At 40.8% G+C, this 15369-nt stretch overlaps 1 protein-coding gene across 3 annotated transcripts in view; it reads right to left on the reverse strand.

Annotated features, from left to right (window-relative positions):
* TGFBR3 (transforming growth factor beta receptor 3) overlaps nt 1–15369 on the reverse strand; it is a 209833-nt gene that overhangs the window by 183435 nt on the left and 11029 nt on the right. For 2 of the 3 annotated variants that reach the window (XM_003990327.6, XM_019837423.3), the window contains exon 2: nt 366–548. In XM_003990327.6, the coding sequence (XP_003990376.2) occupies nt 366–453 (88 nt within the window). In that variant the 5' untranslated portion in view covers nt 454–548. Of the gene's footprint in view, nt 1–365; nt 549–12961; nt 13016–15369 lie in introns of all 3 variants that reach the window. The other variant, XM_006934902.5, reaches the window with a different exon arrangement.

Here is a 15369-nt window from a genome sequence, read left to right on the forward strand (position 1 = left end):
TTATGATAAAGAACAAAAAGGCTTTCTTGAAATTTTCATTTAGGACAAGAAAAGAAATGTAATCTATGCACGTAACAAAATGAAGCAGGTTTAAACATTAGCATATTTGTTCTCTACCTATGTCACCACTGATGGTTAGTTAGGTATCTACATCACCAACATGAGAATGTCTAGCACCAGTCTAGTAAAATGTAACACAGGCAAACATACTATGTAATCTGTGGTCAAATATTTTATTTCCTCGAAGAACATAAATATGTTTTGCATAAGCATCACATTTCCTAAATTTTTCCAAACTGAAGAGGCTGAGAAAAAATATACCCAGAAGAATACAATGAGTCTGCAACCTATATTATACAACTCACCGGCAGTGGCTACACAGGAACTCAGCAAGGCAAACACGGCGATCACATAGTAAGAAGCCATTTTGATTTCTCCAGAAGCGTGCCCCATTTGGTCACCCTCAGCCGAGACTTCTTCAGATTGTAGACAGCCTTTGGAAATCGGAAGTGGCCTTAAAAAATCCTTCTTTCCAATTTTCAAATTGCCTGTAAAAATAAACATATTTCAAGAAGAAAACTTAACGCAGAAACACCTTTTCAAAAACACACATTAAAGTGAAATGAACAATTTCTAAGAGTGCCTGGGTGGCTCAGTCGGTTGAGTGTCTGACTCTTGATTTCAGCTCAGGTAATGATCTCACAGTTTGTGGGATTAAGCCCCGAGTCAATTGGGATTTTCTCTCCCTCTTTCCTCTCACTCTCTCTCTCTCTCTGCCCCTCCTGGGCATGTGCATGCTCTCTCTTGTTCTCTCTCTCAAAATAAATAAATAAACATTAAAAAAAAAAAAAGCATCTGGGGCACCTGGGTGGCTCAGTCGGTTAAGCGACCGACTTCAGCTCAGGTCATGATCTCGCGGTTTGTGAGTTCCAGCCCCTCGCTGGGTTCTGCTGCTGACAGCTCAGAGCCTGGAGCCCATTTTGGATTCTGTGTCTCCCTCTCTCTCCGCCCCTCCCCCTGCTCAGGTTCTGTCTCTCTTTCCTTCAAAAATAAACAAACATTAAAAAAATGTTTTTAAATACATAAATAATAATAATAACAAAAGAATTTCTAAAGGGTGTAAGATAAATTTATCTTAAAACATGCTTAGACAGCACTCCAGGAAGCTGAAGTGGGGGGTGCTAATTACCTAATAAAGATTTTTAAAGCAAATACTTTTATAAAGAAATGCTTATTTTTGACCCTTTTTTTTTTTTTTTAAGTAATCTCTCCACCCAACATGGGGCTCAAACCTGCAACACTGAGATCAAGAGTTGCACACTCCACTGACTGAGCCAGCCAGGTACCCCAGACACTTTAAACCTTTGGTTTTATATAATATTTTCAGGAATACAGAAGAAAATCAAGGTGCATCTACAATAGAATATTACCAGTTACGCTGTGACACTAAAGTAACCAATGACACTTGATATATTAATTTCCTAGTGTCAACAAGGAAATACAAAGAACTCTGATCAGAGACTCAATCTATTGTTATAATGACAGTCATTACAAGCATCAAATTAAGATACATTAAGATACATCAAATTAAGATACAAAAAAAAAGAACCATCAAAAGGAGAGATTCTCATGTCAACTGTCTGACATTTTAATAGGAGGAAAGTCTTCCCTGTCTCTCAATCCCATCTGAGACTCTCTGATTACTGGACCAGAGGATCCAGAGGTCCTTTCTAACCTTATGCTAACCAGAGCCTTGAATAACAAGTTTTATGGTGGTTTGTTTAACTTGAATATCCCTCCTATGGCCCTAAAGATTACCTCATTTAGAAGCACCAAATATATTCTCCAGCCCTATATCCTGGCACAACCCACAGAAGTTGTTCAACAAGCATTTATTGAGCACCTACTATGTACCAGGCACTGTGTAAGGGCATGGCTAAAAGCACAAAGACCCTGCCTGATCTAGGTGCTGAGCAGATAAGATCATGGAGTTTTTAGGAACCAATTCGAATATCTGGGGACTACAGCTTTGTTACCCTCACGCAGGAAATACTATCTACAGAACCGGCTTGCTAACTTCACAGACAAAGCCAGTTTGGGTACTTGTAGATACAGTACAAAAATATAAAAAGATAACGGCAAAATGAGTTTCTAATTAAGTGATCTTAGTTCATGGAATCAAGTGTTCAAGAAAAGATATTTAAAATGGCTCTTTTCAGTAGTAAACTAACTGCCTGTGAGAAGGAGGGAAAGAGGTCGATTGGGGACAGAGGTGGGAGAGCACAGGAGCCTTTTTACTGATTCTCATTTGAGTTTTGTACCATTGGGGTATTGCAGGTATTACCTATCCAGAAATAATAACAATCAGGTCCTAATATCAAAAAGAATTATTTATGTATGCCTTGAAACTAAACTGTTATATATGCAGGAGGTACAGTTGTTCAATTTTGATGTAATATTGTGATTACAAAGAAGCACCTGGGTGGCTCAGTCGGTTAAGCGTCCAACTCCTGATTTTGGCTCAAGTCATAATCTCAGCGTTCTTAAAATGGAACCCCACATCGAGCTCTGGGCTGACAGTGCGAAGCCTGCTTGGGATTCTCTCTCTCTCTCTGCCTCTCTCTCTGCCCCTCCCCTTCTTGTGCTTTCTCTCTCAAAAATAAACGAATAAACGTAAAAAAAAAAAAAAGAGAGAGAGACAGTGATTAAAAGCCCAGTATGAATAGAACATGGATTATGGTAACCGTTAAAAGCCTGCCTAGGTATGAATTTACTCTATCACCTACCAAATGGGTTATGTTGGGTAGATTATTCTGCATGCATAAACCTATCATATGGGATATTGTGAGGATTGTGTGTGTGTGTGTGTGTGTGTGTGTGTGTGTGTGTGTGTGTAAAGCTTAGAACAGTGCAGAGCACATAATAAGCAATCAATAAATGCTACCTGTGCATTACTTTTGAGGGATTTTTATACCTCGATACAGTGGAGAAATTCGGGTGTGGTTATTAATATAATCCTTAGCTACTGTAAAAACCAGTTCAATCTTTCGTTTACTGAAAAATGAACACTTTAACAGATACAAAAAGGAGAGAAGCTAAAGAATAGAATCACTAAAAGAACAAAATTGCCAGTCAAGTAGAGGCACAAGCCATTGTGACACAACGGTCTGTCTCAAAACTGACTAAATTAGGTAATTTTGGAAGCCATGAAATTGACTTCAATCATCCCCTGAATCCAACACTGCTGTCACCATAATTCCACATTCACCTCAGATGAAATGGAAGTCTCCTCCGTGAACTTAAAAAGTCAATGACAGCATGGGGCGCCTGGGTGGCGCAGTCGGTTAAGCGTCCGACTTCAGCCAGGTCACGATCTCGTGGTCCGTGAGTTCGAGCCCCGCGTCAGGCTCTGGGCTGATGGCTCAGAGCCTGGAGCCTGTTTCCGATTCTGTGTCTCCCTCTCTCTCTGCCCCTCCCCCGTTCATGCTCTGTCTCTCTCTGTCCCAAAAATAAATAAACGTTGAAAAAAAAAAATTTAAAAAAAAAAGTCAATGACAGCAAAGAATTTGTCCCTATTTTTTCCTTTCAAAAAATTAAATTTCCTGAATGGATTGATAAGGAAAACTCTCTCCAGAAGAATATGTTATTTGAGCAAATGCTAAGGGCAATTTTTGCAAAGCAAAGCCTGTAAGGAGATCTGAGGAGAAGATGGCTTCCCAGAGGGTTTTTATGGAGCACATAAACTATAACCAGCACAAGGCTTGTGGGAATATTTAATGAGCATGTGTCACCCCCTACCCACAGCTGCAGAGGGTCTGTGGGACTGTGAGAATTAATCCAGGGGCTTAAACCAGGTCTGAATGAACCTGGGGAAAAGAAAGGCAAAACGTTCTATTAAAAATATAGACTGCAAATTGCTGACAAGAATATTGGGCAATTATTAAAATGCAGCAATTACAGATATAACAGAGCCAAGCTAAACAGTTTGATGCCCAAAGGCAAACCACAGCAAGTTTACACCGGATCTTAAAACATCTCCGAGGAAGTCCAGGACAAGTTGAAACTGCACACTGCTGCTTCTAACAAAGAGGGAGCTTTTCTTCTTGTAGCTTAAAAGTCCCTTCGTAATGTAACTTGTTCAAAAAGAAAATAAACTGCAAAGAGTTTTTGTCTAATCTTCTCAAAGTGGTGACAGGATCCTAAGGCAGAGGAGAATAAAAAGGGAAGCGTGTCATTCCCGTTCTGTGAAACTCCAATTTTGGCCAAGACTTGCACATATCGGCATCTAGTTTAGGGATCAGTTCCCCAACTAGAACAATGCTGCATGACTGAGGCTTCTAAAAAATTGCAGATCTGAGGGGTGCCTGAATGGCTCAGTCGGTTGAGCATCCAACTTGGGCTCAGGTCACGATCTCGTGGTCCGTGAGTTCAAGCCCCACATCCGGCTCTGTATTGACAGCTCAGAGCCTGGAGCCTGCTTCAGATTCTGTCTCTCTCTCTCTCTCTCTCTGCCCCTCCCCTGATCATGCTCTTGCACACGCACTTTCTCTCTCAAAAATAAATAAACATTAAAAAAATTTTTTTTTAAGTTGTAGATCTGAAATAAAACTGAGGAAATAAAAACTCCTCTTTTTTCTGTAAGGTTCTATCACACTCAATTTGTAAAGACCAGACTCACCACCCTGGTTTTCTAAACTCACTGAATCTCTTTGGACTTCATGAACTAAATGCTTCTTTTAGAAATATAAATAAGGTACTCTGCAATCTTGAAAGAACAATGTGGGGTCCACTCATTTTGTTCACATGTCAAAGTAATGTGTTCCATTCAAAGGGTACCAGAACTTTTAGTACCTACAAATGAGCAGAAAAAAATTCCGAGTGAGAGTTTAATGGATTTAAAACATGCACACACACACACACACACACACACACACACACACACACACACAAATGTGTTACTAATTTTTTTTTAAATAGGCTTCATGACCAGCTCAGAGACCAACATGGGGTTTGAACTCATAACCCTGAGATCAAAACCTGAACTGAGATCAAAAGTAGGATACTTAACCAACTGAGCCACCCAGGCACCCCTAATTCTTCTAATTTCAGAGTTCCTCTATTTCTGAGGCCATTAAACAGAGCATGCTGCCCCACACTGTCTGATGACCAAATAGCTCTGGCTATATCCACAAGATTATTCAAAATCAGAACTTACAATTAACTTGGAGCGGATCTATTTCTCAATTAAAGGAATTAGCATGCTATAGTAGATACATCATAGCTTTTAAAGGTAGAAGAGAGCAACATGATTTCAATGATGAAGAGGAACACAGTCTCCAAGCCCAGCACTTGCCCAAAATAATACCGCAGCTTCAAGACTAGAAACCAGGTCTTCCCATTGCAGGCTCTACCTCCCAGATCCAGATCTGTCACAAAAAACAAGACACCATTTTCTCCCCCTCAATTCTCAACCTCTGTTGGAAAACAGTTTTTCCAAGAGAGGGAGAAGCCTGACAGGGCTGCCATCACACACTGGGACTTCCACACTGACATATACCCTCTGTACAAATCATTATGGATCTCAAACTACGACTTGACTTCAGGACTAAAGGTGGCAACTATAATAAATAAAGAATCCATGGTAATGTGGTATGACTCCCAAGCTCTCTGAAAATGCAAAGGGCAAGATGAAGCACAAACATGTGCATTGTCCTATCTTAACACTAAGACTTTGGTCAATGAGGAAAATATTCAACAAATCTGAAGATCTTCAAGACAGAAATATATTGAGTAGAATAAAAAAAAAAAATACCATTGAGTGGAATTTTAAAAAACACCAAAATAACACCTGAGTTTCTGGTCCCTTAAACATGAAATTACTTTTTAACGGATCATTAAAATGTTTCTGGTTGGCCATGTACGTGAATTTTGGGGAGAAAATATACTGCTAAGTCTGTAAATGGTTAAAGAAAAGTTGGTAAAGGAATTCGTCTCATGGTTATTCAACATGTTATTCAGGGGATTTAAAAAAAGAGGCAGGATGGATGACATCAATATCTAGCTTGGCAGCTTATAAAAAGGGGTATACAGGATGTAGAAGAGATACTGTTGTTTGTCTGATGACATTTGGATGCCCTTTAAGACCTGTACACAGAGAAAGCAAAGCCACCTTACTGAATCACAACAGCAAGTCTCAGATTTCTCTACTATACAAAGAAACTGGTTAATTCCAAATCCCCATTTTCAGACAGATTTGGCAAAAGGGGGAAAGTTCTGGATTTGGATAAGAACTCTTTGGAATCACATTCAAACGCAATCAACATTCAACAAATACTACGATGAGCCAGGTGCTGTTGAAGATGCCAAAGCTACCGCACTGAAAAAGGAACCAAAAATCCTGCCCTCATGGAGCTTGTATTTAGTAGAAGTGACACCTATTGTGACATTAGGTAAGATATTTAATTTCCTGAGCTTTATTGCTTCCTTCAGTAGGTCTTTAGTTACTGCTTACTCTGTGTCAGGCAATGGAAATATAACAGCCAAGGAACGAGATACGTTCTGTGCCCTCATGGGCTTAAAGTCTGGTGGGATAAACCCACAAATGCTCACAAATTTGTAATTACATGCTATGATAAGAGCTCTAAAGGAAAAGTACCCTCAACCTGAAGGATAAGTAGAGGTTTAAAACAGTGAGGTTTAAAAGATTTCCAGGTACGGGAACTATTAAAGGCCCCTGGCACTGGAGGGAAAGAGGCTGCAAAGCCAAAAAAGAAAAGAGAGAGACAGAAATAAGGTTCAAGAAAGGGTTTAAGCAGGGAAGAGTTATGATCCATTGGGTTAAGATTTCCCCCATATAGGGGCGCTTGGCTGGCTCAGTGGGTAGAGGTTGCAACTCTTAATCTTAGGGTCATGAATTCAAGTCCCACGTTAGGCATAGAGTTTACTTTAAAAAGCAGGGGGAAGGCCTGGGTGGCTCAGTTGGTTGAGTGTCTGACTCTTGATTTCAGGTCAGGTCTAGCCACGCGTTGGACTCCACACTGAGCATGGAGCCTGCTTAAGATTCTCTCTCTCTCCTCCATCCCTCTCCTCTGCTCACGCTCTGTCTCTGGCATAAAATTAAAAAAAAAGATTTCCCTGGTACAGACATTATGGAAAACAATATGGAGGTTCCTCAAAAAATTAAAAATAGAACTACCATATATGATCTAGTAACTCTACTTCTGGGTATACATCCAAAGGAAATGAAATCACTGTGCTAAAGAGATATCTGCACCCTTATGTCCACTGCAGTATTATTTAAAATAGCCAAGACCCTTGGGGTGCCTGGGTGGCTCAGTCGGTTGAGTGTCCGACTTCAGCTCAGGTCACGATCTCACGGTTCGTGGGTTTGAGCCCCGCATCGGGCTGTGTGTGCTGACAGCTCAGAGCCTGGAGCCTGCTTCAGATTCTGTGTCTTCCCTCGCTCTGTGCCCCTCCCCCACTCATGCTCTGTCTCTGTCTCTCAAAAGTGAATAAAGATTAAAAAAATTATAAATTAATAAATAAATAAAAATAATAAATAAAATAGCCAAGACCCTGGAAACAACCTAAATGTCCATCAACAGGTAAATGGATTTTTAAAAAATGCAGCATATATACACAATGGAATACTATTCAGCAAGAAAGAAAGAAAGAAAGAAAGAAAGAAAGAAAGAAAGAAAGAAAGAAAGAAAGAAAGAAAGAAAGAAAGAAAAGCAAAGCAAAGCAAAGCTGTATTTCCAACAACATGGAAGGACTTTGTGGGCATTATGCTAAGTGAAATAACTCATACATTTCATATGACAGTCTATGAGCTCACTTATATGTAGAATCTAAAAACTGAACTCACGGAAACAGAGAACAGATTGATGGTTGCCTGAGGTTAGGGGTGGAGGAAGTGGGGGAAGATGATCAAAAGGTAAAAACTTCCAGTTATAAGATCAATTAAGTCCTGGGGATGTAATATACAACATGATGACTACATGTTAACAATACTGTATTACATATTTGAAAGTTGCTAAGAGAGTAAATCTTAAAAGTTCTCATCACAAGAAAAAAAAATCTGTGACTAAGTGAGGTGATGGATGTTAAGTAAACTTATTGTGGTGATCATTTTGCTATATATACACACATATCATTATGTTTTACACCGTAAACTTACACAACATTATGTCAATTATATCTCAATATAACAGGAAAAAAAATAAAAATAAATAAACATTTTCTTGAGTACCCTATTGAGAATATACTGAAAGGAGCCTAGAGTGCATGGAAAATCCATGGAGACTCTCAGAGCAGAGAGCCTCGCGGCTGGCTCATCTGGTAAAGCATGCAACTCTTGATCCTGGGGTTGTAAGCTTGAGCCCCATGTTGGGTACAGAGGTTATTAAAAGTAAAATCTTGGTGCACCTGGGTGACTCAGCTGATTGAGCATCTGACTTTGGCTCAGGTCATGATCTCATGGTTCATAAGGTCAAGTCCCATGTCAGGCTTGCTGCGCAGAGCCCACTTTGACTCCTCTGTTCCCCTCTCTCTGCCCCTCCCCTGCTCATGCTCTCTTTCTCTCTCTCTCGAAAATAAATATTAAAAAAATAAAATCTTTAAAAAAAAAAAAGACTCTTAGAAGCAGATCACACAAGAAAAGAGTTTTAGATGAGAATGGAGACTCGGTTTCTTCATTTTTTAGAAGAAAATAACCTTCCCTACATAACAGGGTCGTTGCAAGAATCAAATAAGACTGTACATGTAACAGCATGAGAGCTATCATTATTTGTCACAGCAGGCTATCTCTACCAAAGAGAATGAATCCTGAGGCCTAACATTAAAGTTCCAACATTCTGTGGCTGCCAGTGGCAGGAAAAGAAGAATTACTTTTGAACTACCTTACACATGGGAAGGAATTCCACATGAAGACTCCCACATGAAGGGAGGCAGGAGGCACGGAGGTTACAAGATGTTCAGAGACGCTGGACTCTGCTCTCCCCGGCACCTCCAGGGCCTGGCCCACCCTCATTCCTGACCCAGAATATGACCAACACACCTCTGGCCCCAGAATCCTTAGTTACCTTGAGGCTGACCTTCAGCCAGTCCTTAAAAGCCCCTCTGTCTATCCCAAGCACAACAGATCTCACTGCCCAAGCAAAATACAGCAGAAAGGGATGCACTTCATACTGCTGTAAAAGACCACGTTTTATTCAAGTTCACAAAGGAAAGATTTTTCACCCACCCTTGCAATATTTCAAGGACAATCCTTCACACTTAATATTTTTGGATTCAAAGATTGCTGTTGCTCATAACTATAAGCTAATTAATAGAGAACTGTACTTGGGGATTCCAAACCTGGCTTACCCAGACATGTTACACTAGACAGCCTCTACCACTCCCTTATCTGACATTCTGATTATAATATGTGAGATAGAATATGGGCATGTTACCTAAAACAATACCTGGCCCAAAGTACATCAAAAATATATGTATATGTGGGGCGCCTGAGTGGCCCAGGCGGTTAAGTGTCTGACTTCGGCTAAGGTCATGATCTTGCGGTCCGTGAATTCGAGCCCCATGTGGGGTGCCCAGCTCTGTGCTGACAGCTCAGAGCCTGGATCCTGCTTCAGATTCTGTGTTTCACTCTGTCTGTCTCTCTCTCTCTCTCTCTCCCCCTCCCCTGTTCATGCTCTCTCTTTCTCTCTCAAAAATAAATATTAAAAAAACTTTTTTTAAATAGTAGTCACTGAAGTTTTTTACGGCTAAAATACCCCTAGGCTTTCAAAAAACCAAGCAAACTACTAGTAGTGAGATAATATAGTTTATACCAAAAATCTGTATTAATTTTAGACTTCATCATCTAGAATTTCAAAAAAATACCTCCATTACCAAAAAACAATGACTCCAAACTCAATACAAGATAGGAGTCCTAAAGATAGTCCTAATACTGCAAAGCTGCTGCGAAAGGGTGCTAAAGCGACTGACTGCCTCAACAGCACTGGTGTAAGTTTCAGGAATCTGGCGGCAGGGCCCTCCTCAATTCTACCTTACCATTCCCAATTTAGCTTCAGGGGTTTAGCCGGAGGCTGAGGAACTCATGCTGGCAATGGCACCAACCAAGCTGCCTGGAGTGAGGAATCAGCTATCACCAAAAGGGCCTACTGAATCACGAAGCTGCAATTAATTATTCCAGCAAAAGTCAGCACAGCTGAGTATCAGGACACCAGTCAACATCACTTGGGCCCTAGTAAGCACTAGGCCATTAAAAAAAACTTTTGGGAAGCTACATCTACTAGACCTCCATTAGACTATTTTGTAATTTAGTAATTTACTAAAATATTTTATTCACATTTATTTACATTCACAGGGATTCTGCAAATAAATGAATTCAGAATAAATACTTCAGCAATAGACTATTCTAGTCTGCTAATTACAATTTAGCACATTTTTTTCTTTCTTTCCACTGACTTCCAATAAAACATTATTTCTCTTAAATGGGGGTAATCCCTTAATAGACAACATTTCAATTATTTAACTGATTATTTGGTAAAGAAAGGGCTCAGCAGCTGAGGCATGTGAAACATTAGAAATTAAAATCCTGGGGCACCTGGGTGGCTCAGTCAGTAGAGCATCCGACTTCAGCTCAGGTCATGAAACACGGTTCATGGGTTCGAGCCCCGCAGTGGGCTCTGTGCTTGCTGACAGCTCAGAGCCTGGAGCCTGCTTTGGATTCTGTGTCTCCACTCTCTGCCTCTCCCCTGCTCGTGCTCTGTCTCACTCTGTCTCTCAAAAATAAATAAATGTAAAAAATAAATAAATAAATAAAATTAAAAAAAAAAATTAAAATCCTTCAGTAGTCACCCACTGCTGTCAAGAATAAAGACCAAAACCCTTCCCATGACTGCTGGATGTTGCCTATTTAGTCTGACCTCATCCTCTGTATGCTCCAGCCACACCTGCCTCAATTCAGTCCCACAAAAGGGCCAAGCCCTTGCTTTCAGAAGCAACGTTCCAACCCTGTCAGAACTCAGTGATGCTCTGTAATCTCCCTAACACAGCCACTTACTAACATCTTCAGGTCTCAACTCTGTGTGTAAGCATTACTTCTTTAAGGAAGCCTCCTATGATTCCCTCAGACACAGTTGAACTTAGACACCTGGAATGTAGTTCAAGTCAACTCTGCAGATAGATGTTTATGTGATTATTTCCTTCCAGGCATGGCTTTCCTACATCTGTTCACTCTAGAAAGAAGGACTGCAGTCTCCCGGCTAGTAGCAGTAGTCTACCTACTTGGCATATAGTAGGCATCCAATGAAGGTACCATAATGGGTAACCAGTATCAAACACAATTCTGTACATTACAGCTAAAAGGATGGAAAGATGGTGAATTATCAAAACATTTCTCAATAATAAATGATAAACTGACAAATAACAGCTGTGTATAAGAAAGAACCTATATCTCAGGCAGCTTCAAAGGAACAGGAAAGACAGGAGTTCTGGCATCAACATGTTTTACAAGCTTAGACAAGCCACTCCATTCTGGGCTTTAATTTCTTCATCTCTAATACGAAGAGATTAAACAAGAAAATCTTTTGTTCTATACCGTACTTATAATTGTCATTATATGTACTAACAACTAATCCTGAATCCCTCCTATAAAATGAGACTTCAAACACACTTGTGGAAATTTGAAATACATGGTCATGTAATGGCTAGCACGAATGACTTAACAAAACTGGAAAGTATTAGCCAAGAAAAACATTCAATTTGACAACCTAAGTGTAAATAAAATACTAAGACTATAGTAACTACTTTTAATACATAGCTGATATAAACAAAAATATTTTTTAAGTTTATTTTGAGAGAGAGCACATGAGCAGGGGGAAGGGTAGAGAGAGAGAAGGAGAGAGAGAATCCCAAGCAGGCTCCACACTGTCAATGCAGAGCCCCACTCGCAGGGTCCAATCCCACAAACCGTGAGATCATGACCTGAGCCAAAATCAAGAGTCAGATGTTTAACCGAATGAGCCACCCACGTGCCCCAACAAAATATATTTAAATCGTTATTTTCTGAGCAATGTAGACACACACAAAACCTAAATATTGTCACATCTGCCCAATTTATCAAAACTGCCATTTTTACTCTATTCCTAAAACTCCAAGAACTCTACTCATCCCCCTCACCTCATTCCAAAAAACATTCTAATTAATCCCATTCCATTGCGAACACAGTCTCCTTGACATTTTGTGGATAATTTGTTCCGTGTTATCTTCTACTCAGAGCCAACCCAGAATGTTAGAAATAGATAACATCTACTCCAGCCCTCTAATTTCACAGATTAGCAAACCAGGAATTAGAAAGGCTCGGTGACTGGCCCACCGTTACACAGCTAGTTTGTAGCACAGCCAAGAATTGTCCGCATGCTGCTTTGTAATTATTCTGTGGTTGTTCATGTTTTTATTCCACGTTCCCCTTCCTAGTAGAGGCTAACACCCTGCTTTCCTCTTCTGACCCCACAAAATACTCAGCTACCATCTATTGAGCACCTACTGCGTTTTTCACAATTTCTCATTTCATCCTCTCAACAACCCAAGAATATACTTTATAGTGAGAAATGTGAGGCTTCAAGACACTCAACAGCCCCAGGGTCACCAGCTACTAAGTCCTGGCACCAGATTTGGAGCCCAGGTTTGTCTGATTCTCTTAACACTACAAATGGGAGCTCCTCCTCTATAGATGCCAACCAGGTCCTGCACTGTAGTGGGCATGATTCGATCCGACCTATGACAAGTTATTTTGTTTTGAAACCAGAGAGGCAAGGCTCAATGGGTGGTTTTATTTCACTTCATTCATTCACTCACTAAACATTTATTAGCACCTACCACGTGCCAGGCTAGTGCTGGGGAAGCTGGGGACATAGCAATGAACTAAACACGGCACTGTTTTCACGGAGCTTACCTTCTCATGGGGGAGAAAGACAACAAATTTGTAATGTGTCAAGTGATCGAAGTCCTATGAAAGAAAAATAAAGCAGGTTAAGGAGAGAAGAGTGCCGAGAGGAGGAATATTATTTTAGACCTAGGGTGGTCACGGAAGTTGTGATATTGTGATTTATAACCAGAAATACACATTTGGTCTTAGTCCCTGATTCTGGCACAAAGTTCCTACAATCCTTGGAATTTCCTAAGTGATGACAGGAATAAAGGTGTCTTTTGTTGTGTTAATGAGGTGACTTCTGGACCCTACCTCAGGATGGGGGCTGCTTACCAGGAGAACCAACAGCTCACTGGAGGGTGGAAACTTTCAGTTCTTTTTCAGAGAGGGGCTGGAGGTTGACTCAACTGCCAATCGCCAAAGATTTAATCAACCATGCCTATGTAACAAAGCCTCTGTAAAAACCCAAAAGGATGGGGTTTGGAGACTGGGGAGAGTGCTTTGCCCAGGGAACATGGAAGCTCCATGCCCTTTTTCCACACCTTGCACTGTGTATCACTCCCGTCTCGCTATTCTTGAGTTATATCCTTTTACAATAAACCAGAAATCTAGTAAGTAAGATGTTTTTCTGAGTTCTGTGAGCAGCTCTAGCAAGTTAATCAAACCCAAGGAGGGGTTGTGGGAATCTCCAACCTGCAGCCTGGGCTTGTGACCCGTCAAGCAGAAGGCAGTCCTGTGGGACTGTGGAATCGAATGTTATCTCTCCAGGTAGAGAGTAAATAGTGTCAGAATTAGTGGTGTGTGGGAAGACAGCCCCACACACACACGGGAACTGGTTACCAGAAACCTTTTTAGAGGGCCTCTCAGATGAGGCGACATTTGAGCCCAGGGACAGGGCTATGACAGAGCAAGACAGAGCTATGACAATATCGGAAAGAAAAGCGTCGCAGACAGTGCAGTTAGTAAATATAAAGCGTGTGCTTGATGTGTTGTTGGAGATTACATATAGCGTAGTGCGAAGTGTTGGGAAACCCTGCCCCAGGCCCTCAAATCCCTGCCCTGCCTCTTCCTAGCAGTGGAATTATGAGCAACTTACCTCCAAGTCTCATCTATAACATAGAAATAATGATTCTATTTTCCTAAGGGGGCTGTTATTAGAATTAAGTAAATTAGTAACACGTAAAGCATGTGTTAATGCTTTATGTTAATACCTAGTATGTTCCTAGGGTTCAGGAAATGGTAGTGATGATGATTTTTAACCAGGTCATTGATAACATCTCCATTCAAGACAATTTATTCTCAATTTGATAGTTTTGAATCCAAGGGTTAAATTATGCTGTTAGCTTTGTACATGGCCAATAACTTCCTCCTAAGCCTTTGACTTCCTTAGCTGGGCTTCCTGTCCTGATGAGGAACCATAATGATGTTATCACAAAAAGAGTAGGAGGAAGGGCACCTGGGTGGCTCAGTCTGGTTGATCAGTTGATGGTTGATCCTCAGACTCTTGATTTCAGCTCAGGTCGTGATCTCACGGTTACTGAATCATGATCTCATGGTTCGTGAGTTTGAGTCCCACAACGGGCTCCTCACTGACAGTACAGAGCCTGTTTGTGATTCTCTCTCTCTCTCTCTCTCTCCCTCCCTCTCTCTGCCTCTTCCCTGCATGTACTTGCACTCTCGCTCTCTCTCAAAAATAAACTTAAAAAAAAAAAAAAAAGAGGCAGGAGGCAAATGACTCTAACAACACTGTTACACTAATACAAATTATGCTCTTCCTTCAACATAACCCCTACCCTGAAGAATCAAATGCTTCTTCAGAACTGTAACTTACTGTCCCTTGGATTTAAGTCACTGGTTTCATAAAACAGATCCCACCAGTCTTAACTCCTCACTAGCATCACTGACGGAAGCAGGCAGTAATTTCAACTGCAATCCTGTCTTCAGAAGGGTTAAAACTTCTCTTCAAAATGAAGATGGTAATTTAATTTAAAAAATTTAAAAAAAAAAAGAAAAAAAAAGTTTCTCCATTGTCCCTTTGGCCTAAACTTAACTTTCTTTTCAAAGAAATTAGAACATCAAAGCAAATTCAAGAGTCATCTGGCCCAGCCGGCTCCAGACTATTCCTTAGAGCGTACCCCGAAGCAACTCAGGAAGGTCGGTGAGTGGCCCTGTGGATGGGCCCAGAGCCAAGGGAAGATGTCAGGGCCGCAGGGAAATTCTGCTCCTCTGCCCTATACCCTCTCCCCGTGCTCTTTTCTTTAATGCTATGTTTACTTTTCATCTATGCAGCCCAATGGGTTAAAGGGCAAATCACAGGCAGAGAGAAACCACAGCAAGCCCAAGCCTGTGAGAGGTAAACTGGGAGTCTTCCCAAACCACTTGTAAGGCTGGGGAGAGCCCACGATTGCTGTTTTCAGTCAATTAAAAAGAGG

Source organism: Felis catus, chromosome C1 (assembly GCF_018350175.1).
Source record: "Felis catus isolate Fca126 chromosome C1, F.catus_Fca126_mat1.0, whole genome shotgun sequence".
Classification (NCBI taxonomy): domain Eukaryota; kingdom Metazoa; phylum Chordata; class Mammalia; order Carnivora; family Felidae; genus Felis; species Felis catus.